Genomic DNA, 25,555 nt, shown 5'->3' with positions numbered 1-25,555 from the left:
AAAAGTAACTCAGTAGGTGCACAACACGAGAGCCTATACAGGCAACACTTGCCCTTGGTACATAGAGTTGTCTACTATTTCCAACATACAGTCGCCGACCAATAAATCGGACACTGATAAACCGAACATGCTCGATAATTCGGACAGCTTTGGGGCACCGCCAATGGCCCCTTAGACAATGTGTAAAGACAACCCATATTTCGTACAATCGCCAGCCCTATATTCCATTATCCGGTCTCCGTCCGTAGCTGTAGCATACGTCGACTCTGCCACCATTATCTCCTCTGGCAACCTCAATGAGACATCAAGTATGGCCACAGAGATTACATGCTAAATGGTAGTCTCTGAGGCCAGGCCTTGGTTGCTGCTCTACGCCTCAGAGATATACATTCCAATGCCAATCTAAGAGGATTTGCCTGAAGTGTGAGGTCACATCAGCATCTTATCATCATATACTAGTCCGGCACCCCCGTGCATGGCTGGGTATCTCAATTCTGTTTGTTGAGTGCCTTCCGGACAATGTTCTGCCATGCTGTGCTTGTTTGTTTAATTTGTATTCCAGACAGTGCTCTGCTGGCTCCAAGAAGTCTTTCTCATGAAGTTATAGACAGGCCACGTCAAATGGCATTAACGGTACCCTTGCAATGCGAATTAGCCTGACCCTGCAACTGATGAGGCTGAACTGTCGCCTACCACAATGAGCTCAAATGCTGACATCATTGATGACCTGCTAGGCTGCGGTGTGCCGATTCCTGCCACCATTACATTTGATGACTTTGCAGACATCGACAGCACAGTTTCATCGTGTGCCGAACTGAACGATGACGAAATAATCGAGCAAGTCCTCCCGCCGTCAAACAGCGACTCTGACTCGGATGATGATGTGCCATGTACTCTGGAGCCTTCACATGCAGATCTGACTCAAGCCTTTGCAGTCCTTGCATCAGCGCACAGCGCTACGTAAAAGTGGCAGAAATACAGACCTAATTGGTTGCACGTAAGCAGAAGTGCATGAAGCAATGCATCGACCACTTGTTCCTTGCTCAGGCGCCTTGCATAAAGTGATCTTTTTGGATACATTCGTTTTTTCAGACATTCAATAGTTTGGACTTATTCACATTACCTGTGGAGTCAGAATTATCGGTCGTCGACTGTATAATGATTGAAGATAGAACAAAAGCAATACAGTAAAACCTCGTTAATTTAGATTTCATGGGACCGAAAAAAATGTGCGAATTAACTGAATGTCAAATTATCGAGGGTATCAAGAAAACAAACAAATGCTTACTACGTCAATACGATTTTACTTACTGAATGAATCAGCAAATCCTGTTTCTATTTTGCACAAAAGCAGTGCATAAGCTGCAATTCTCATCTCGTGACTGATTAGCGCTCGCAGCGGTGAAGGCCTCATGACTCTCTTCATAGCGAAGCCGTGACATGAGTCTTAATCTGATACATTTTTCACTAGCACGCGCAAATCCCAATTATTTTTTTGCCAGTGTAGCCACCCATTGCGATGTAGATGGTGCTCTTCATCCTGACAGCTTTGCACTGAGTAAAACTGAAATACTGTTTGCCGAAACAGTTGTGGACGAAACCACAGCCACTGTTGACGCAATCATGGATGTCCACCTTGCAGTTTGGAGGCGTGCAGCTGACACCGGCACTGAGTCAAAACAAAACTACCATTTGCTGCAAGTGTGGATCAAACCATAGTCACTGTCGACGTGATCATGGATGTCGACTACGCAGCTGTGAAGGCACACTGCCTACGTGCGTACCGAGTCAAAACGAAACTACTGTTTGCTGCAATCGCTGCAGACGAACTACTGCTGCTATTGATGCGATCATGGATGGTAACTATGCAGTCATGAAGGCACGCGGCCAACGTGGTCCTATGCACGGCAGTTAATGCAAGAATAAAGGCTTTAAAGGCACGAAGCGTTCTGGCATTGCTGTCATTCAAGCACGATTTTCACTGATGACTATGGCGGTGCGAACGCCGCCACTTCGATTCAGTGGATGGTAACACCATTTTTGCTCTTTTGCATCGCACATTTGTAGTGCTCCGCGTTCGTCACGCTCCGATGTGCGGCTAAACATGTCTTAATTAACAAGTTTCATTGCATTAAATAATGCATAGGCCTGCCGGGACCAAAGAACGAGCTTGAATAACCCAATTTTAAGAATTAACGAGGTTTCACTGTAGTATGAATGACAAGTGCCAATCCAGACTGCAAACAAAACTCAAGTTCATCATTAAACAACATTGCAAATCTTCCCTACATTCCATCAGCTTGTTATGAGGTCAGGAGTAATAGAAATACTCCACACCAATGCTTGCCACTGCAATGTAATGTTTATGGTTCTGAAGATAAATCGACCGACACTTGGGTGTTAGAAATTGCAAGCGAGGACAGCTTTGCTGTTTCCACTTGTAGACGAGAGAGCTATCAATACAACAAAGAAACTGAGACCTCACTCTGCACCATGTGTTCTTTGGAGACTATTGTGTAAAACAGTACATCAGGCTTGAAAAAGATGTCAAGCTAAAGCGGTGATTTGGGCAAGTTGGTTACGTATTGGGAAAATGTTTTGTGTTAGAAGACAAAGAAAGGGGGGTACAGGCCAGACGAAGTGCTTTGTGTGTCCTGTACCCCCCTTTATTGTTTGCGTCTTCTTCTGCAAAAACAATTTTGCAAAAACAAATTGTCACCAGCTGCCATTAACTTGTGGTGGAAGCCATACAACAAACTTGAGAAACAAACTGTCCCTGTCAAACTTAGCTTATGACTACCCATTTCAGGACGTGTGTTTGCAGACCGACGTTCATCAACACCAGTATCCTATTGAGAGAGAGAAGAGCCAAATTAACCGAGCAATAATGGAGGTCTTTCACATAAAGGTGGGAGGTGTATGTGTTAGCCAGCCATTTATTCTGTTCACTTGAAAATGAATATCTACACAGCACACATCCCAAGACTAACTGGCAATAAAAGCTGCCTGATTATTGCTTTAATTCAGTTGCAATTCTTTTAATTGTGTCTTGTTTCCTTCACTACAGTCAAACCTGAATATAACAAACTCGGAGAGAGTGAAATATGCTCTCTATCAAACAACTGAAATTCTCCTATCATTATGTATGTAAAATGTATTTTTTATAACAAACCAGACACTGGACATATCGAACTTAGATCGCACGCGATCTGTTCAGGAACATCAAACTTTGCTTCTTGCCACCCAATGCAACAGTGTTTCTGCAGCCACTTGACCAAGGCATCATCCATGCGATTAAGGTGGGCTACCGGAAGCGCGTCATTGAGCACCTGTTGGTAAAAGTGCGGATAAGCGATGAGCTGAAGATTAATTTGCTCGTCACAATCAAAATGATCAGTCGTGCCTGGCAAGACGTGATTCGAGACACAATCCGCAACTGCTTTCACCATTCTGGACTGTGTCAAGAGGGGGCGGAAGTTGCGAGTACTGTGCAAGACAACAGTAACTTTACCATGCTATGGGGAGAGCTAGCCCATGTTGCAGATGCTTTGCCAGAAAATGATGCCTACGAGAATTTTTTGATGGTTGACGAGGGCATAGTTGTGATGGCAAGCCCGCTGGATTTGAAAATTGTTGCCGACATGCTGGCATCTGGTGCCGCCGAGGTGCCACCGCCAGAAGACGATAGCCCTCTCTCGACGTTACTGCTCGGGGATACAGAGAAGGGGACTGGAGATCATTGAAATGATGTCGCATGTCAAAAATGCAATTCTCATTGATGGAACTAAACAAAGTGTTCAAGAAAAAATCACTGCCTACTGGGAATAGGTGGCACTCTCTTACGCAATAAATTACTCCTGGAGTAATTATTCGCAGTGAGTGGCATGGTTTTTCTTAGTGAGTTTTCCCCTCACTGTTTACAACATCGCATATAGCGAATTTGGTGCTGAAGTTCATTATAAGCGGGTTCGGTTATATCGAACTACTCCATACATCGACCAAATACCGTTGAATCACACTGTTCGTTATAACCGGGTTTAACTGTACCAAGCGATACTTAAAAAATACTTTCTATAAATATTTCTTTTGCATTTCAAATAAAAGAAAATACCAGTTGAGAGTTGCACTTGTGTTCCTGTCTTGTGTCCCTGTGCGGTTTTCCCAATCTCACACTACGAACCCACCCTGCTCTTCAAATCAGAAAAAAGGTATTGATAGCACTAGCATTAGAGTGATACTAAGAAGCACAACAGCTGTGAACAATGAATGCCCAGCAAATTCTGATTGACAAAAGTAGGCAGAGGAATGTTTTCCATTCCTGCCAAACATGCAGATAGTCTGACAAATACTTCAAAAGTTTCAGCCTTTTGGTTTTTTTACTAGAAAGAGAAAAAGTGCAGGAAGGTGTATATGTAGTTCTTGTTTCTGTTTCAATGTGAATGCCACCAGGGGGCTTCAGTTATTTATATATATACATGTGTGTTATTCAATAAAACCAGAGTTCATTCCTTGCCTTGACTTTCATGTTTTCCACTATCCAAAAGCCACTCATGCCGTCACTACATTGGCGATAAGGGTCAACATAAGAAAGGGTGTAACAGTGCCTTTCTGTTTCCCGCCATGAGTTTTTCTAAACTCGCACCACGGGTTCCCTTTCTACCACCCAGCAACCCTGCTGTTGCTTGGTTGCAGTGGCTACGACTGTTCAAGAACATCATGCTGGCTCTGGGAGCATCTGAATTCTAGGTAGAGCGTTGAAAGGCCCTTGTTATCCATAGTTTAGGCGCCGACGGCCTGCACATTTCCTTGACTTTTCCTGTGTCTACCGAATACGCCGGAGAAGGTGAGACCACCGCCACTAAAAATCTTTCAGAAGATATTCAGGGCACAAGCAGTGGACCATTATCAAAAAAATTGGCTGAAGGCTTAGCTTGGTTAAGCCTGGAAGATTGCGAAAGCAATACCCTTGGCTGCGCCTTGGTTCGGCTGATGGTGTGGACATGGTTGCCCTTTGTTAAACTTAGGGCTATACATCATCCGACATAGCGCAAGGCAGCGCGCAGACCACTGCGAGGAGCCGAGCTGTAGCCCCATTTATCCTCCTAGCGTGACGTCACACCAGCGAGCGCCCTCTCTCGGTAGCGCCGCAGCAGCGGCGCGCAAGGCTTCGCCTCCACCATCGATGCCACGAGCTGGGGCCCCGTCTCTCAGTCTGGCGTGACGTCACACGATCACGTGACGCGCAGCTGTGTAAGGAGGTGCCACGACCACCGATGGGCCGAAAGTGCGAGCAGTATTGCTTTCGGAATAATAGACAAAGGCCGCACCTTCGTCGTATGACAATGGTGTTGCAGCTTTAGCAAACCATGTTACCATCCAAATTAATATTGTCCCAGAATGTCACCGCTTCTGTAGTTGCATCTGCTCTGCTCCTTCTTTTCATCGTCCAGCTAAAGGGAAATGTTGCCATTGCTTCAGTCTGGTTGGCCACTTCAAGTCAGTGTGTAACAAAAACCGACGCATTCTTTTCGTTCATGAACAAGCAGTGAAGCACGCAACGACATTGCAAGTATTCTAGTTGTGACTGCGTTCACTCAGCCTCGTATTCATGTAGAAGTTCTAGCAGGAAACGTCAACTTAATGTTCTTAGTTGACTCGGGATCTGCAGTTTCCGTGATGTCATATAACCTCTTCAATCAGCACTTCAGCAGTAAGGGACAATGTACTGCACCTTGGGTTAAGTTGATGGACTGCTCAAAACAGCGCATACCTGTGCATGGTTGTTTTGTCTCGGAGGTTATGCACATGGCTCGAACGGCTTCCATTTTGTTTTATGTTGTGTCTCAAGGCAATTTGCTTCTCGGTCTTGATGTAATTAAGGCTCTTAATCTACAACCTGATGGCTCATCCCACCATTGTCTACAGACAATTCCCACTGCAATTAGTAGCAAAGAACAATGTTCAGCCAAGAGCCCTTCTCCACTCTATACAGCACTTCCCAGCCACGGGAAGAGCTCCATTGTTTCTTTGGAAATGGTGTGGCCTAAGCTAAGAATTTCGTCCACCATGTCAAAACACATCCATCTGTCCAAACCGTTGCGTCCAAGCTTTGCTGCCTACCGCTGTCTTTACGACCGTTGATCTCGGAAGAGCTTCATCGGCTGGAAGAGAAGGATGCGACTGAGCGCGTGAACACGTCAGAATGGGTCACCCCTATCATCACCGTAAAAAAAAAAGGGATGGGGGTGTTCGCCTGTGTGTCGATGTTCGAGAAGCAAACAGGGCACTTGTTCCAGACAATTTTTCGCTTCCTCACACTGAAGAACTTCTGCACAGCCTTGTGGGAGCAACACACTTCCCAAAGTTAGATCTGGCATCTGCTTGTCATTAGGTGTTGCTCCATCCAGAGGGTCGTGATTTGACAGCCTTTGTAGCACATGCATAACTAAATTTATCAATTTAGACACATACTTTGGATTGGCTTCCGCTCGCTCTCCCTTTCAACGAATGATGTCACAAATTCTACAATGATGCTCTAGTGTATTGCTTTACATCGATGAGATCATTGTTTCTGGGAAAAGTGAAAAAGACGATTGGGCAAACCTCATGACTGTTCTAAGGCATACCAAACAAGCAGGGCTCAAGCTCAATGACAAGTGCGTATTTTTCACAAATGAGCTTTCATTCCTGGGCCACAAAGTCATGCCCAATGGCATCATTCTTCAACCGGAGAAAGTAGAATCTATCAAGAACATCCCTGCTCCCGTAGATGCCGCCAGCCTTCAATTCTTTCTTGAGTTAGTGGAATATTATACCAAGTTCATTTCCAACTTAGCCGATGTCGTCGATCCTACGCAGGCTGTTCTTCGCATGAATAAGCCCTTTGTTTGGCCCTAGAATGTTGATGCCAGCTTCCGAAAGGTTAAGTTAGTGCTCGATTCCGGTACAGTACCTCCGATGTTCAACACATCACTTCCAGTCGTCGTCGCCACAGATGCATCAGACTGCGGACTCGGAGCTGTTCTTCAGAAATACGGACACAAATTAAGCACTGTAGCGTTTCCTTCAAGGACTATGTCTCCTGCAGAGAGAAAGTATGCCACTGGAGAGCGCAAAGCACTCACATGTGTGTTGGCGATTGAGCATTGGCATACGTATTTTGGGGGGTGCCATTTCAATCTGTGCACAGACCACCAGGCTCTGGTATCTTTTCTTTTTTTTCTTTTTTCACGTTAAAGCACTATTAGACAACCACTTCGTACAGCACTCTGGGCAGAGTGACTTTACCGGTATAACTACACGGTACAATACAGGAAGGGTTTAGGATACCAAGTTGCAGACGCTTTTGTCCAGTCTTCCAGTTTCATGACCACAGGAGGAAACTGATAGACGAAGTTCTAGCATTCATTCAAGCGCTACCATGCATCATCAAAAACTAATTCCAGCAGTGTTTGGCTGAAGACAACACGTTACAGCAAGTAATTTCCCACATTCAGTCATTGTAGCCTTTGCACAAATCGCTTGCAGTTGAACTTAAGCCATACTGTAAGGTGCATCAAGAATTGCCGGTTATTGGAAATTTGTTCCTCCATAGGTTAAGACGGGGTCCGTCTTATTGTTCCAGAATCACCAACACCACACGTGGTTGCTGCAGCACACAAGGCCCATCCTGGAATTGTCAGGACAAAGGCATTTCTATGAGAACAGTTTTGGTGGCCAGGCATGGATCAGCAAGTTAAGCTCACGATTCAGACCTGCATCATCTGCCAGGCAGCAGATAATATACAGGTTGTCCCACATAACTTGAGCCAAAGTTTTAAAAATGAAAGGCACTCCAGACGCAAGTTGAACTGAATGCATAATGTTGGCACTGGCCTAGAGTTACTCAGGCTATTTTTATTTGCCCCTTACTAACATATTAGTTATGTTTAATTAATCAACTATTTAAGTATTGGCTGCAGACCCCAAGTGTGATACGCAATGTGGTAGAGCACCTTGAGAAACCTCTCAATAAATTGTTTCCGACAAGATATATCATGTGGTCCTTTCTTCAGCATTCCAAAGAAAGCCCGCGAAATGTGAAAAAATATCACGTGACGAGGTATTGCGCACTGCTATTGTGCTGCTCTCAAGCGTGCGATGGATGAACAAGGTCGGCTGCAGTGAGACTGGCCTGCTACAGGGCGTTGTCTGATGAAGGTATCTGGGCATGCGGTTTTATCGCATGACGGCGCAAATGCGTGCTGCTGGCCGAGCGGTGCCGAAGTGATAAAGCGTCTAAGGAGACGGAAGAGAACAAGAACATAGCTTTATTTTTTTTTATGTTTGAAATGGGCAAGAGCTGGTAGCCTGCCGACGGCGTGTAATGGGGTTGGGTGGGGAGGCGGCGTTAGGGCCGGAATGATTTTCCAGTGACCTTCAATCCAAAAAACGGCCTTTGATTATAATCGGTGTTCGAAGAGGTCACCATCTGCTGCAATGCACATTTGGCATCTCATAGACACATTTTCCTAGGCGTTCTTGATCGTGGCAACAGGAACAGAGTTGCAGACTTGTCTTATGTTTTCTTCTTGGTTCTCTGATGTTGTGGTTGGTGTCCGGTATACTTGATCCTTGACGTAGCCCCAGAGAAAGAAATCGAGGAGAGTTAGATCTGGCGACCGTACCGGCCAAGCAATGGGCCCATGCCGTCCAATCCACTGCTGCGGGAATACATCATGCAGCCATTTGCAAGCTTTGCGGCTGCCGTGCGCATGAGCACCAGCATGCTGATACCAAATATTTGTGATCTTAGCCAATGGAATTTCGCAAAGAAAATCCTCAAGCGCCCCATCAAGGATTTCGTTGACGTATCTTTCGCCTGTAAGCGGGTTAATTAAAAACATGGGGCCAATGATAGTGCCACCATAAATTTCACACTACATATTAACCGACCACTGATAATTGGTGATGTGTCTTCAAAATCCAGTGACGGTTTTCGTCGCTCCAATAGTGAGCGTTGTGGCTGTTCACTTGCGCATTACGTGAGAAGGTACCTTCATCAGTCCACAGTATTTTGTTGACGAAGCCTGGGTTCTCTTCAGTCTTGATTATAATCCAGTTTGCAAAGCCCTTTCGATCTTGGAAATCACAGGACTCCAACATATGGTGCAGCTGCACCTGGTACGGGTGAAGTTGCCTCTTTTTAAGTACAGTAAAACCTCGTTAATTCGAACTCGGTTTATTCGAAATCCCGCGTAATTCGAAGGTTTTCGGCAGTCCCAACAGTTTGCATGCAAATTTTTCCGGATAATTTGAACAGTCAGCATGCCCATATCCAGATAATACGTCAGTTTAAACCATGGTCTCCGTGATCCGCAACAACAAAAAAAAATTGTGTGCCGGTCTCTGAGGCCACTATAGTTGCCAGAGTGGCAGCCAGGCGGCACTTTAAATCAACTTTCTGTTTCCGGTGAACGTTGTGCGCTGTTTTGTGGAGTGTAGCGGCGGTAACAGTGAATTGCTGCGCACTGTAAGCAGACTGGAGGACGCAGCCTACGGTGCGGCTAACTATCGCGCCAAGCAGTCACGCATCGATGACCATCGTATTTACACGATTGTAAGTCGACCACTTTTTTTAAATTTGAAAATCTGAAGTGGGGGGTCGACTTACAATCGAAACCAAAACATGGCACCGCCAAAAAAGCGAGATCAACGGGCTACAACGCAGTTAGAATTTTATGTTTGCTCTATGGTCCTACCCATAGCTTTTCGCCATCCAGCATGTTTGTTCGCTTTTCGGAAGGGTTTTTCAACATTTTTTAGAGTTTTACAGAGCACACAACACTCATGAGGGGGTGTCGATAGTTGATGGAAGCGCCGCTGTTCTATTCACGGCGGCACCCTTAGTACGGCGACACTTGTGGGGAGCATCGGTAGTTCATGGAAGAGCAGACACCACTCACGGGTTTCTCTTTGCCTGTTGCACTTAGCTTGCTCTATAGTTTGACGAAAGGCATTGGTTTGACGCATTCCACTTGACTGCTGGCTACGTGCTACTTCTATGCTTCCTCAGTCATCACGAGTGCTCCAGGCCCACTAATCATTCGGCACTCGTTCACAGCAGCGTTCAAGAGACTGCCATCCTTTGCGCCGAAGAAACAAATCACTGCGCAGCGGGCCGCAACTTCGATGTTTCTGAACGGGTGGTGCGAGAGTGGTGACTGCAGCGAAGCGAAATTTTCACCTGTGACGACAAGTGAGGAATTTCCCACGTGCCAAAGTCTGGACGCTTTTTGGAGCTGTAGGCTAAGCTTGCGGCATATATCGCTGAAATGCGCAATGGGTCCCTGCCAGTGAAGTGCGACATGGTCATGAAACAAGCCCGGATCTTCGCCTTTTAAGGACCTGCTCCGCTGTGAGTATGAGTGGCTGGCAGCAGAAGACCGCGAAATTACGCCAACTGGACCTGTCAAAAGAGCCTCCCTGATGGCTGCATGTCGTTGGTTCATTCGGCGTGGGCTGCTGTTCCACAAGATGTCGTGGTGCGGTCGTACGCAATATAAGGGGTTCGACTTACATTTGAGTCGCCTTACAATAGTGTAAATACGGTACTTCAAGTGACCGTTTTTCAGGCAAAATAAAGGTGCAGTGTTGATACAGCCACATTTCGTACGTTTATTTCTCGTTTTTCGTCCATTTTTGATAATTCGAAAACCTGGTTAATTCGATGATTTTTTGCAGTCCGATGAACTTCGAATTAACGAGGTTCTACTGTATTCTCCACACCGAAGACTGGCACTCCAGCTTCAGCACCCACACTATGAACACTTGCATGTGCGTCTGAGGAAAACTGTCTCCACGTCCTCGCCCAGGATTGAAGATTTATGTTGTTTCTTCGTAAAAGTCCCAGTCTGTATCAGCGTTTCATATACACACACAATCGTCATTGAGCTCGGACGCGTGCCTGAATGCAAGCTTTTAAATAGCTCAACTGCACGCCTTCTATGTCCACTTGACGCACCTAGAGCCAAGACCATATCTGCTCTTTCCTCATTGGAGTAAGCCGTATCTGTTGCTCAACACTGGTTACAGCCAAATAGCTTTGCTATGGAGAACACGCAGGGATACGGACACCTGAGGAGCACTGGATATATTGCAGTTCGCTGGGATTCATTAAACGAGGTACATAATGTATGACTACATTCGGTAAACTGGAGCAGCCCCCGGGCACACTCTCTCAGGGACTGACACGCCGGTCACGGTGCACAAGTGTGAGGCCAGATGCAGCCACCCGTTACTGCGACCAAGAAGCGATGTACACGTTGTAAGGATTGGTAGGTCAATCCCACCGTTCGTAACCAGTTGTCAAGATTGGAGTCGGGCATGAATTAGATGGTAGCTAGTCTATGCCGTCGTCTAACTTATCCACGCTGAGGACGTTGTTGAAGGGAAGGACTGCTTCTCATCGAAAACGAGGAATATGGCTTTATTTACAGTATCTACATAAGGACATTGCAGTTCATCAGTCTAGCATGACTGCGAGAGAAAGTCCACTGAGCAGCCACACAACAGCGGTTAATAAACACTCGGTCCCCCCCTCGATCCCAAGGTGAGGCAAACGTTCAACCAGGCACCGTAGACGAGGGCTTACACCCACACCTCCTTGCGCGAGGTTCATGGTCCCCAACCGACGTCAGACGGTCTTCGCAGAACTCGGAGCTGACGTCAGGAACGGCACATCCGATTCCCCAAGCTGACCCCCGCAGCGCGGCCGCCGGTTGTCCATTGTCTTGCGTCTTGAACGGCGCCTCCAGAGACGTTCCCTCGGCAACTCCCCCGTTCATAGCAGATCAGGTCGGTGGTGGCGGGTTCAGAAACAATAGTTGGTCCGCCGATCGCGTTTAGTCACAACGGGGCCGAGGGTAGAGCGTAACGGTGGTGTTCCAAGAAAAGTTGACGCCGCTGTCGCAACTGGCTGGCAAAACTTGCACCTCAGCAGGCCGTTCTTAACAATGTGCGGGGTGCAAGACCAAAAAAGAACGTCTGGTAGACAGCAAGTATGAGGAGAGTATATGGCGCCAGTGCGAAAAGAGTCATCGTCTGAAGAAGACGTGTAATCTTCCTTGAATATAGCGAAGTTTTTTTTTTTTTTACCTTTAGTTAGTCTTGTCCCCGTTTGATTTATCCGCTGTTATTCGGGCCCTAAGGTTTAAAGTTGTAGCATCATCATTCAATTCGAAAACTACTACAAAGTCAGTTGTGTAGAAAGTCAAAATTGTAGCAGCTGTCATTGTCTTCCCTTGTCGCCACGTGCTTCGCCCTTCCCTTTTTTCAAGCAAAATCAAAATGCTGCTTTCGTCTTTTCATTTTTGTGGCCTTAGAAGCTTTATCGCTTCGGCCAGCAGCATGCATTTGCACCATCATGCGATAAGAGCCGCATGCCCAGATACCTACACCAGGCATAACACCCAGTCGCAGGCCAGTCTCGCTGCAGCCGACCCTGTTCATCTATCGCACGTTTGAGAGAAGCACAATAACAGTGTGCAGGCACCCCGTCACATGATATTTTTTCATATTTGACGAGCGTTCTTTGGAACATGGAAAAAAGAACCATGTAAGATATATCATGTTAGAAACAATTTATTCAGAGGTTTCTCAAGGTGCTCTACAATGTTAAGGCATATGTTTTTACTGACACTTCGGCCAGTCCTAAGAGCGCCAAAATAATTGCTACTCCACTGCAACCAGTACCATTCCCAGACAGCCCATGGCAAAATATAGCACTTGACATTGTCGGTCCCCTGGAGTGAGCCCCACACAACTGTCGATATGCAATTACACTGGTGGACTATTTTTCAAAGAGCCTGAAGTGTACTTCTGTAGCAAAGTCTCCACAGCTACAGTCACCAAATTTTTGCTCTCACTATTTTCCTGCGAAGGTTACCCGGATGAGGTCGTTTGTGACAATGGCCCACAGTTCACTTCTAGAGAGTATGAGCACTCTCTAAAAAACTGCGGCATCCACCTTCTGCATCCTTCTTTGTATTATCCGCAAGCGAACAGGGAAATTGAATGCTTCAACAGAGTTTTCAAGTCATATGTTGAAGTGGCGGCTTTAGAGCAGCGTCTGCTTTTTCAAGCAGTAATCGAGTATCTGGGGATTTACCGCTGCAATCCGCATGCTACTACTGTACTGGGGTCACTCTAGCATTACTGCTCCATGGACGCGTACCAAGGACAAGACGATATCGTAGGATACCCATTACTTGTCTTCTTCAGCTATCCAGACACACAACTTGAGTGCCTGCACAAGCAGGTGAAGCAGCAGCAGCGGTGCAACCAGCAGCACAGAAATATGAGCACAGTCGCAGGTCTGTGAAAGAGACTACTGTGAAAGTTGGCGACATGGTTCAAATGAAGAAGCCAGTCGTTTCTTTAAAGGGCAACTTCGCTTTCACGTGTTCCTGCAAGGTAATAAAGAAACACGGGCAGTTGTCTTTTCAACTCGATGATGCAACGATATGGAATGCATCCAAGCTGTCAAAGGCTTCTGTGGCAACTTCAGTTATACTTCAATCGTGGAACCCCAATGAGAGTGCTCACGTTCAGCATAGGTCTCTCCCCAGTGGTCCTCGATTACTCCGACCAGTCCTCGATTCTTTGGGCTCTCAACTCCATGCCACCACCTCAGAGTCTCAAGACACAACTGGTATGGCGTCTCCAAAGCCAGTCCTCGATTCCTCGAGTTCTCGACTACCCGCCACTCCCCACCTTGACACCCCGCCTCAAGACAATAGGGATGTTGTCTCCAATTCTTGAACATTTGCGTCCTGTGTTGCCACTTTGTAACATGAAACCGCCTGATCAATATCGTTACATGTAGTGTGCCTAATGGGATGAACATTGCATAAATGACCTGTCACGTGATCCTCTTCTCAAACTTGTGCTTTATGTATTCATGTATATAGCATTGTAATTATTTTCAGGTTACAAAATATTGTCACATGCAAGTTTGTGCAGCTGTGGGCAAAAGGACGTTGTGAGGTGAAGAGGAGGTTGAAGTGTCTCGACGATCAGTAGATGGTGTTACCCTGACTACTGAGCTACAACGTCGGAACTGTATGTATTGTAAATACATATATTTTCTCCCCTGTAACATTTTGGTGGACGTGCGGGTTACTCTTGCCACAAGACGGCCCTGGATCTTCGCAGCAGGGGTCACATCGGTTCCACTGTTATGGCTACTGACGCTGTCTCCGCCACTCAGGCACCAGCGTAAGTAGTGCTAACCCAGCTACGTCACTCGGGAATCTTCATCGGCACTGGCAAGGTCAACGTCGTATGAACGCGTCGGTAAGCACAAGTGCGATGCCACACTCTCACTGGCCAACGCGATCTTTTACTTGGGAGGAACCGCGAAGGTATGGTTCGAAATGCATCAAGCCGACATTATAAGCTGGGACTCCCACAAGGAAAAGCTACGTGATCTTTTCGGAAGACTTATGGTACATCAAATAGAGGCCAAGCAAGAGCTTGGCCCAGACAACAACCGAATTGTACGTTGCATATATTCAGGACATTCTGGCTCTCTGCTGTAAAGTGGATGCGGACATGCTGGAGGCCGATAAAGGCTGGACACATCTGGAAGGGCATCCCCGACGATGCATTGTGGGGATGCGCGACTCTCACGCGTCCCCTGACATGTTTTCTCACATAGTTCTCGTCTCCTGTAATCTGGCTTCACCGCTGGCTTTACTGCGGCAGTCGGTATGCTTGCAGGGTAGTACGAGATGGCGCGAGTGTTGCTCTGCTAATGCCACCTAACGGCGGAGTTACTTGGGCGCAAAAAGGAGAAGGCTCTTCCTCTTTGGCTCGGGATCGGCAAGCGGCGCAGACATTCTGCGCATGCGCCGATTCATGTTTCTGCGAGACCGTCTCGCGAGGCCTACCCCAGAATGGACGAACACAATCGTTCGAACGCGCCATCGTTCGTGTGACCGTATGCACGAACGACCAGGCACTGGCGTCCAGCATGGGGCAAACATATTCGCTCGTTATCCAGTCGCAGTGAGTCAGACTTCCACAATTTGTCGAGCGCCCATCGGCATGTTTTGTGGATAGCAACTCGGCTAGCAGGCATTAGTCTATGAAAAGTGCAATAAATGCCCTTGTGATTGTTTGCACAACCTTGTTGTCGTTCCTTTGTCCCAAGAGCACGTGTGAGAACCCCACAGAGTTCAACCTCCAGCTTTGCAGGAACTGCTCAACGGTTGAGTCTATCATTAAGGAATGCCAGAATTTTGAGCAAGCGAAGAGCAAGTGCATCGTATAATGCTTCAACCGACTTATGAATACGGCTGCCACTTCCTCCTGCAACGACCCTCCGGCGTCACATCCGCCTACAACGCCAAGCTTCACACAGGTCATTCGTCGCAAACTTGAGGCTATGGCACCAAGTTCTCACTGCCCCTATATGCATGACAACATGACCATCTCACTCATTCAAGCTGTTGTCCGCCAAGAAATTGCAAACATGGACATCCAGTCTGCCGTCCGCCCACGTCCCACCCCTACCGCTCCTGCCATTGCCTCTGCTGCACCTCGACAGTCGTTCCCGAATCGATATCAGAACCCCTCAGAGTGACGAACACCGGATGACAGGCCAATTTGCTTTGCTTGCTCCCGGGTCGGTCAGATCTCCTGCCACTGCCATAGTAGCCGCTGATGCTCCTCGCCTCGACCATATGCTGATCGCCGCTTCGACCGAGACCCTCAGCCTCTGTCGCCCCTCTCTGAACCATATCATGCCGGCCTTCCACCTCAGGGACACACCACTGGCCGCTCGCCCTCACCGAAACGCTGTCAGTCCTGTTCTCCTACGCCTCGACGTCCCTCGTCCCCATCCTACATGGGTCGCTTTTCGAGAAACTAAGCAATGCAGCCCCCCGAGGTGCGGCTGCATTGACGAGACGGACTGCAAAACCTCTGCTGACCCCTACTGCTCGACCGAACCTTGTTGAAATTTTTGTTGATGATGTACCCATTCAAGCCCTCATCGATGCTGGCGCTCAGGTGTCATTTATGTGATCAGATCTTCGTAGCCGTCTCCGTAAAGTCCTGACACCTGCCTAGTCGCCTGCCGTCCGAGTAGCTAATGGCAGTACAACAGCCGTGACGATGGGAATGTGCGCCACCCGTGTTACCATTGCCGGCTTTCCAGTTTTACTCCTGTTCACTGTACTGGCCGAGTGTCACCGCGAAGTGATTCTGGGAATCGACTTTTTGACTGCCCATTCAGCACTTATTGACTGTGCAACCGGCACCCTTCACCTTGAACTGCCCCATTACTTTGCCAACCCGACCGATGACCACAAGTCCCCGACTTCGTTGTACTGAATTTGTTCGACTGCAACCTGATGCTGCGATTTACGTCCTCATGTCGCCTTCTCCACCACTTCGAGATGGTCCTTACGTGGTGTACCCACTTTGCGACGTCCTCCTGGCCCGTCAACTAGCACTACCAAGCTCAACTGTAACTCTTGTCAACAATAAAGCGTGGCTTCCTCTTCTGAACTTTGGCTTGTGTTTGTAAGTGCTTCCTGAGAGTGTATCTCTCGCTGTGCTGTCCCCTTTGGAAGACTGTGGAGTAACTGCTCTTACGCCCGAACCATGATTCGACACTGCTGCAGCTTCTGCCCCTCCTACTTTACGCAACGACAAGTTTACACCAATGATAGCTACTGATTTACGACCTGCTTACGCCGATGCCCTATGCCGCATTCTGATGTCCTATGCAGACATCTTTGATTTTTGCAATCGCCCGCTAGGTCGAACCCGTGTCGTTGCCCATCCAATCAACAGTGGTGACGCTCCTCCTATACACCGGCAGCCCTACCATGTGTCTGTGGCTGAACGCTAGGTGATCCAAACGGAGGTGGACAAAATGCTCTCCAAAGACATTATCGAGCCTTCCTGCAGTCCGTGGGCGTCACCTGTCGTTTTGGTTAAAAAGAAGGACAATACCTGGAGACTGTATCGATCACCATCATCTCAGTAAAATTACCAAAAAGGACATGTATTCCCTTCTGCGCATTGATGACACGCTGGACTGCTTACTTGGTGTCAGTTATTTTTCGTTGATAGCCGTCCCAATCATTGGACATGTCCCAAAAATCAGGCGTCCGGAAAACCGGTAGTTGACTGTACACTGGCAACTACTCCAGCCAACGACACTGTGTCAAAGAAAATTCATTACGATTCCTCTCTATTACTTGAGCCAGCATTAGCGCAACTTTCGTTTCGTTTCAATTAAATTACAGCTAATTTTCCCTGATAGAAGCACAAATTCCTCGAGTTTTCCCTGACTATTTCCAGACTATTCAACGTCCCTGAGAATTCCCGGTTTTCCCGGTTGGTGACATCCTGATGAACGAGATCGCAAAAAGACCGCCTTCGTCACCCCAGATGGTCTCTACCAATTTAAAGTGATGCCTTTCGGACTGTGCAATGGCCCTGCTACCTTCAAGCGCATGATTGACTCTCTTCTGCGCGGATTCAAATGGACCACATGCCTCTGCTACTTTGATGACATCATTGTTTTTTCACCGACGTTTGAGAGAAACTTCCACCGACTCTCAGCTATCCTTGCTGTTTTTCGACGAGCTGGCCTACAACTCAATTCTGCAAAATGCCATTTCAGCCATCGCCAAATACAAGTACTTGGTCACTTGGTTGACGTTGCTGGCGTCCAGCCTGATCCTGATAAAGTTCGTGCCATTGGCAAGTTTTCACTTCCGCTTTCTTCTACCGATGTCTGAAGTTTCCTAGAGCTGTGTTTCTATTTTCAGCGATTTATCCAGATCTATTGAAATCGCTCGTCCTCTCACAGACCTCCTCAAAAAGGGCACCACTTTTCGTTGGGGACCCGACCAGGCTGGGTCATTTTGATCCGCATGCCTACACAGAAGTTCACACTGATGCCAGCGGCCATGGCATTGGTGCTATCTTGTCCCAACGACAGTGGGACACCAATCGCGTGATCACGTATGCTAGCCGTCTTCTTTCAGCACCAGGGCACAACTACTCCATAACAGAACGTCAATGTTTGGCCCTTGTTTGGAGGATTGCTAAGTTCCGCCCTTACCTGTTCGGTCAGCATTTCACCGCCGTGTCAGATCATCATGTCTTATGTTGGCTATCCTCACTCAGAGACCCGACAGGCCGTCTTGGCCGCTGGGCTTTACGCCTGCAAGAGTACACCTTTTCCGTGTACTACAAATCTGGGCAGTTACATAAGGACGCCGACTGCCTCTCCCGCTATCCTGTCGACCCTCCCGACGGCACCGAAACAGATACAGATACAGATACCTGCGTGTTGTCGATTTCAGACTTCTCACACATCGCCGACGAGCAGCGTCGTGACCCATATCGCAATCCATTATCGAACGCCTTACCTCGGAGCAACAGGATGTTTCCCTCCGTATGTTTGTTCTCCAGGAAGGGGCCTTATACCGACGCAATATGAATCCACATGGGGCTGAACTGCTTCTCGTCGTTCCCCAGCATCTGCGCTCGACAATTCTTTCGCAGTTACACGATGTGCCCACCGCTGGTCATTTGGGTGTCTCCCATACGTACGACCGTGTGCGCAGGTGATTTTTCTGGCCTGGGCTATATCTCTCTGTTCGAAGTTACGTCACTGCCTGCGAACTTTGCCAACGCCGCAAGAAGCCTCCATTGTCTCCTGTTGGGCACCTTCAGCCTATAGATATCCCCAGTGAGCCATTTTACCGCGTCAGCCTGGACCACCTTGGCCAGTTTCAACTTCATCCTCGGGCAACAAGTGGGTGGCCATTGCGACAGACTATACCACGCGTTATGCCACAACGCGTGCCCTCCCTACGAGCTGCGCAACTGATGTGGCTGATTTTCTCCTTCATGAAGTGATCCTATATCATGGTGCCCCACGTCAGCTAATCACTGATAGAGGCCACTGTTTTCTTTCTAAGGTTGTCGACGACCTTCTTCGCTCTTGCTCCACGTCCCACAAGTTCACAACGACTTACCACCCACAGACAAACGGACTTACCGAGCGTCTCAACCGTACACTCACGGACATGCTCTCCATGTACGTGTCCGAAGATCATCTAGACTGGGACTGCACCTTACCCTTCGTGACGTTTGCGTACAATTCGACGAGTCACAATATTACTGGTTATTCTCCGTTCTATCTATTATATGGCTGTGCACTACTTCCGCCTCTTGACTCGCTGCTCCCTTCCGATGCCACCACTACCACGTTCTATGCTCACGACGCCATTGTTCGTGCGGCCACAGCATGTCACATTGCCCGTGACCGTCTTCTGGCGTCTCAGACTAGCCAAAAGTACCGTTACAACAGTCGTCGTCAAGACGTTCATTTAAGCCCTGAATCACTTGTCCTGCTTTGGTTACCCTCCCATCGCGTCGGCCTTTGCGAAAAACTGCTGCCGCGATACGTCAGGCCATACTGAGTCCTTCGCCAAGTCACCAACCTCACGAGATATCATTTGTGACTTCAACGTCTTCTACCCCACCAACTGATATTGTGCACGTTTCGCGACTAAAGCCCTATAACTCGCACATTGATTCGACACCCTAGGAAGCATCGAGACGATGCTTCTGCCGTCGGGTGTTAATGTCACATACGAGTCTGTCCCGCTGTGGACAAAAGGACGTTGTGAGGTGAAGAGGAGGTTGAAGTGTCTCGACGATCGGTAGATGGTGTTACCCCGACTACTGAGCTACAACCACGTAACTGTATATATTGTAAATACATACATTTTTCCCCTGTAACAATATGTTAGAATTGACTAATTTACTAGTCTTAAAGGGGGGAATATGTTGTATATTTAGTTCTTGTTTCTATTTCAATGTGAATGCGACCAGAGGGCTAAAGTTATCTATACACACGTGTGCAATATTAGATAAAACCAGAGTTCATTCCTTGCCTTGACTTTCATGTTTCCCACTAGCACTCAAGAGCGGCTCACGTCGTCACTACAGAAGAAAGGTAGCAAGGTAGTATACCTAGTCAAGATGTCACATTCATGACAAGCTGCAATGAAACAAATGAACAGCACCTCTCTTTTGTGCTTTTTTCCATTTAGTTCTATTTTATGCTTTAAAAAATAAGCCAAGCTAGCAGTCCTACAACAAGTAAAAACCGCAACACCTGGTTGGTTTGTTGAGGTAGCATACTACACTTGGCTAAAAATCTTATGTTGTGCCCACAGTGCCTTACAATGTAATTGACAATGAGAGCTGTAAAAGCTTAAAGACACCAAACATCTGTGCCAAAATTCTGCAGAAACATGGCTCAACCCCACAGAAGTGGAGTTCTTGCAAAGGATATTTCAAATAAACAGAGGTATGTAAATATTAGAAATTTTGAATGAAATTTGAATAATCTTTGCTATTCAATTCATATTTGATGTACCTATCCAAAGCTGTCAAATATTTTTTTTTATTGTATAACAGAAGGCATAAGAAGAGTTGTTGCAGTCAGCAAGAAGAAAGACAAGTGGAGACTCTTCCGAATATTATTTCTTCTGAAGCGCCGTGGTTTCTACACATAGGCAACAGTTGCTGAGCGAACACATTGATGTCACTTCTTTACAATAGATTTCAGTCGTTAAATAGGCATGCCTCTCCTTGTTCAGCCAATGAAATTGTTTTCTTGATTTAGGCAAAGCAATTTATTACCTGGTCAATCTTAACATGCTGGGTTCCTCGAAAACAATATGTGCTAACCCGGCTACTTCCACGAACACATCACTCCACTATACATGTGTGCATGTGAAAACCATAGTCTTATAGCTATCAGTGTCAGAGCACTAGATACAATCAGATTTCAACTGTCTCCCAGTTAGAAGCTCCTCGGTAGACTTGACTTCCAGCTGTTCACGGGAATTCCATATATAATTTAAGTGAAGTCAATAAGCCTTTTTTGCAGGGACACTGCCCAACCTGCATTATTCACATTCTTTATATGTTGGAAATTATCGCTATTTGATTCAATATTCGAAGGCAGTTTCTCTCAAATATTTGTATTGAATCTGATTCAGAAATTAAGCTATTTGAACACCCCAGAAAAAAAAAAGAAACATTGAACAGTTGCTCAAATACACAGACATGCTGTGCTGTTGAAGCAGCGAACAAGTGGCTGTCTTGTCCACTTCCACTCTATCTACCTTTGTCACAAACAAAATAAGAGACCTGTTATCTACCAGTGCATACCAAAATAAAGGCATGCTACATATTCAGTGTCTTGCGAATGAAAATGGCAGCTGACCTTTATAGATTACTAAGAAGCTTACAGAATTTTTCTTCGTTCCCTTTTATTTTGTTCGGCGGGTAATTAAAACCAATTCTCAGTCCCCAGAAAAGTAGAATTAATGGAAGCCTACTGCATTCTGGCAATGTATGTAGGACTGAGACAGCTGTTAATGGCCTCCGCAAAAACACTGGCACAGGTTTCACTGTGAGCCAGCCATTAGAGGCACCTGGCTGGCTCACAGAAGGGCAGCACCAAGATCCCACTCACCTGCAATGACTGTGTTGATGCACTCATAAAGCAGGGACATTGCAGAAGTGCTGAAACGAGCAGGCAAATCAATGTATTGCCACGAACATTGATGGCTGTCATTTTACAATAGCTCCAAAACCCACGTTATAATGCAAGACCATTAAAAACTGATTTTGCTAAATGTTTTACGCTGACAATCTCTTCCGTTTATATAACCATTTCCGTACCACAGTAAATAAATATCCTGCCAATTTTCCCAGAAATGTTCTAGAATTGCCACATGCAGGCAGCTATGTTTCCCATCAAAGTGTTCAAGCATCCCCGAATAGAGAGAAAAACAAAATACAATAGTATCTTAAGACTGACAAACGCCACCATCTGGTTACAAGGACTGCAACCAGAAGCAGTCTTACAAATATAATCGTCACAGATTTCCACTGTGAAGTATGTTTGCTTGTGACAGCTACATTCATCATCGACTATATTGGTAGAAATTAGTGATGATTGTGAATGTCGGCAGTACCCGCCGTAGTGGCATAGTGGTTTTGGCATTGCACTGCTAAGCCCGACGGCGCAGAATCATATCCAGGCCACAGTGGCTGCATTTTGAAGGGGGAAAAATGCAACAACGCCTGTGTACCATGCATTGGGTATACATTAAAGAACCCCAGACAGTCAAAATTAACCTGGAGTCCACCGTTACGGTGTGCCTCATAATCATATTGTAGTTTTGGCACATAAGATCCCAGAAATTATTATTGTGAGCGGTAGAGAAAGGGTTGATCCTTGCAGTAGTGGTATACGTTGTGCTTCAAAAATTTAGTACTATACAAAGTAAATGTGTCTTTAAGGACCGATGGACCTTTGTGCAGGGTAGATTTTCAGATGTGCACTCATGATACTTTGCAATGTGCATAGGCATCTGCAATAAAAATTTTACAGCAAGGTATGTGACGCAAACGCATGTTGTCAAAACGTTTAAACAAATATTATCCAGCAAAGGCCACAAGGAAGATGTGCTCTGCAAAACTGGCACAGTCAAGTTCTATTAAATTTTTGCATAGTTATGAAAATCAACTGTTTTATCTGGCAGGTGGAATTTTTAAAAACAACAGAAAAAGGTCCAGGCTTGCTGTCTCTTCTCTCTCAAAAATAGATTTTTCAACACTAGCTGTCACAAGCACTTAAAAAAGATACTTCACAGTGCAGTGCAGTAACATGCTTGAATACCTTTGCAGCATTGGTGAGAGTGGAAAACAGCACTTCTAGAACGCTAGCGCACACGGAGTCCAGCCTGTACCACTCTTGGACACACCCATCAAACACCACTGACAAAATCCTTGCGTACCTCAGTGAAATCCCTGCTGATTGCACTGCTGCTTATGGTGTGCCTGACGCCACTGCTCCTAACTGGACCAGAAACTTCCCTTTGACACTGTCAAGAGTACATTGGCATCTACCCACTCCCCCCATGACCTAAAACAGCTGTGCACTTGGCAAGTGTTTGCTCTCAAGTGGAAAGTTGGGTTCTATTGGGTTCCTGTTTTGCCTAGCTAGTGCACTCCTCATCCTAACCATGCTGCATGTAGCCACTGTGAAAGTGTGTGAGCACCGATTGGCAAAGGCCAAATTATCTAATCCATGACGTTTTCGGGATTTAAGTAACGAGAAGCTCAGTTGATGGAAATGCACTGCCACCACCAGCTTAAAGTGCTGAACAGAAGTCCACTGTCATGAGTTAGTGCAAATGCTCTGGCAGATTTCCAGAATTTAGGTGGCCTATCAGTTAATAGGAAGTTTTTGAACTGTGTTCAAGTATTGCACAACACAGAATCAGTTACTCATTCAATTTATGATAATACAAAGTACACACTGTCATTGTAGATACGCACATCAAAGCCAAGCATTTAAAGGGCCCTGCAACACTTGTCTCAGCCAGATTATATCTGAATGCATAGCATACAGATGTTATTGGCAATCAAAGAGTTGCTTTCAGTTCCTATGCAATGCTGCCATTCCTTATTCTACACTGGAGATGGTGATGGAGTATCGTTTTTGATTGACAACACATAATTGCCACAACTTCAGATTTTCGCTTTCCAAACAGTGTTACAATAGATACAATAATATATACATCCATGTGACACTATGGTATGGGCAGCCAAAACTACAATTTCCTAAGCCAATGGCAGCACAGTGTAATCAATGGAGAGAGCAGCTGTACATTGTGTGTCACATAAATGGGAGTGCCAGGTGTGTATGACTCTTCCTGCTATTCTGCTGGCTGATTTGCACTAAAATTTTGCACGGTACTAGTAGGATTTTGCAAAGGGTGTGCGAATATCAAAATATTAAACTACATAGCATCGGATATCGAATAATGATATGCACATGCGTTTATTAGCATGTTGGTTTATTTTAACATGTTGTAACATTGCAATTGCATCGTCATTGGTAAAAAAATTAGACTAGTAAGCCGTTATACTAAATGATTGTATTTGGCTCATGTTAGCTTTGGAAAATTGAATAATTTTTGCTAGTTGTCTGTTCTCGCCAACTTGTGCCTTATTATACCACATCAATTTCCTTTAAACTCCGAGGCATTTGACTCTGTACCAGTCGTCACTCATAACATTTTCTGTGAAGCAATAAGCTCAGGTAGGGGGGTGGAACCTGCAATAGAGTGCACCCTCACTGTTCACAAACCCATGTTCCTTGCTACTGAGAGGTTGGCTTTCCTGCACAGCTTGGATGGCCAGTGGCTAAGCGTGTTTTAAAGGATAAATTTCGTCAGCAGCATGATCTCATCGCAAAATTCAGCACAAAACCAGACATACTTTCTTAGATCAGATAGAAATAAATGCTAATAAGTATTTATTACTTATTACACACAGCCAGAAATAAATTCGATTTATTTCAAATATTTATATCCAATCAAATATACAAAATTTTTCGAATATGTACCTAGTTTTCGAATCGAATATGAATATTAACAATATAACATTCGATAATATTCTAAATTTCCGAATATTTGCACACCCATAATATTGCAGTAGTAACTTTAGTTCAATCCCTCCCCACTTCTCCCATTTTGTCCACAATAAACCAGAACTGGGCATCGCCTGTGCTGACACCACTCGAAATGTGTCGATTTCATTGCAACGATGCGGTAGCGCCTATTATTGCTGCAAAAGTGAGCACAGTGTTTTTGCCATAGCAGTGACAGATGGCACTACCATTTTCTTGCAACAGAAAATGTTCTAAGTGGCACTGCCACAGACGACACCAACTCAGATTTACAGAGGACAAAACTAGTAAGTAACGGCCAAAAGTATGACAATAAACTAAAGTCCCTGCAAAATGCTACCTCTGTGCGAAACATGATCTGGAAGAGTCGTGTATGCCTGGAACTAATATTTACACAAGTCAGTAGCAGAAGATGTTGCACTTTTGATACCTCACCTTTCTTTCATGGATGATTAGAGGGCCCTTCACCAAGTCCAATTGCAAATTTGGTTATAACACTGGCAGTTGTAAGGCGCCGTCGAGGGAGTTTTTCGAATTGATTCATTAATGGACGAGACGGAAGAAATCAACTGCCCTGTTACCATGCTGCCAGACACTATCCCTTTGCTTCGACTAGCGTCCGCGAGGTATGTTTCTTCTTTGCCTTCTTTGCACGGCGTACTTCCAGTGGCAGCATGTCATGTTCCACATTGAATGGCAGAACAAAGTCATTTCATGGTAAGTGACGTAGCAGGAAGTATGTTTTACATAGAGGCATTTGTGCGTGTGACTGACTCTCTAGCTGGGAGAGGGGATCCCTAAAAAAAAAAAATTAAATTATGGGGCTTTACATGCCAAAACCACTTTTTGATTATGAGGCACGCAGTAGTGGGGGACTCCAGAAATTTAGACCACCTGGGGTTTTTTAACGTGCACCTATATCTAAGTACCAATGTTTTCGCATTTCGCCCCCATTGAAATGCGGCTGCCGTGGCTGGGATT

General features: G+C 46.0%; 1 protein-coding gene across 6 annotated transcripts in view; it reads right to left on the bottom strand.

Moving 5' to 3' along the window:
• g (adaptor-related protein complex 3, delta 1 subunit-like garnet) overlaps positions 1-25,555 on the bottom strand; it is a 316,686-nt gene that overhangs the window by 247,634 nt on the left and 43,497 nt on the right. For all 6 annotated transcript variants that reach the window (XM_055075585.2, XM_050186104.3, XM_050186105.3 and 3 more), the window contains one exon: positions 21,566-21,615. In XM_055075585.2, coding sequence (XP_054931560.1) covers positions 21,566-21,615 — 50 coding nt within the window. The remainder of the gene's footprint in view (positions 1-21,565; positions 21,616-25,555) is intronic.

Source organism: Dermacentor andersoni, chromosome 11, assembly GCF_023375885.2.
Source record: "Dermacentor andersoni chromosome 11, qqDerAnde1_hic_scaffold, whole genome shotgun sequence".
NCBI lineage: Eukaryota > Metazoa > Arthropoda > Arachnida > Ixodida > Ixodidae > Dermacentor > Dermacentor andersoni.
Note: the sequence above shows the minus strand (reverse complement) of the source record. Positions and strands in the feature narration are given on the sequence as shown.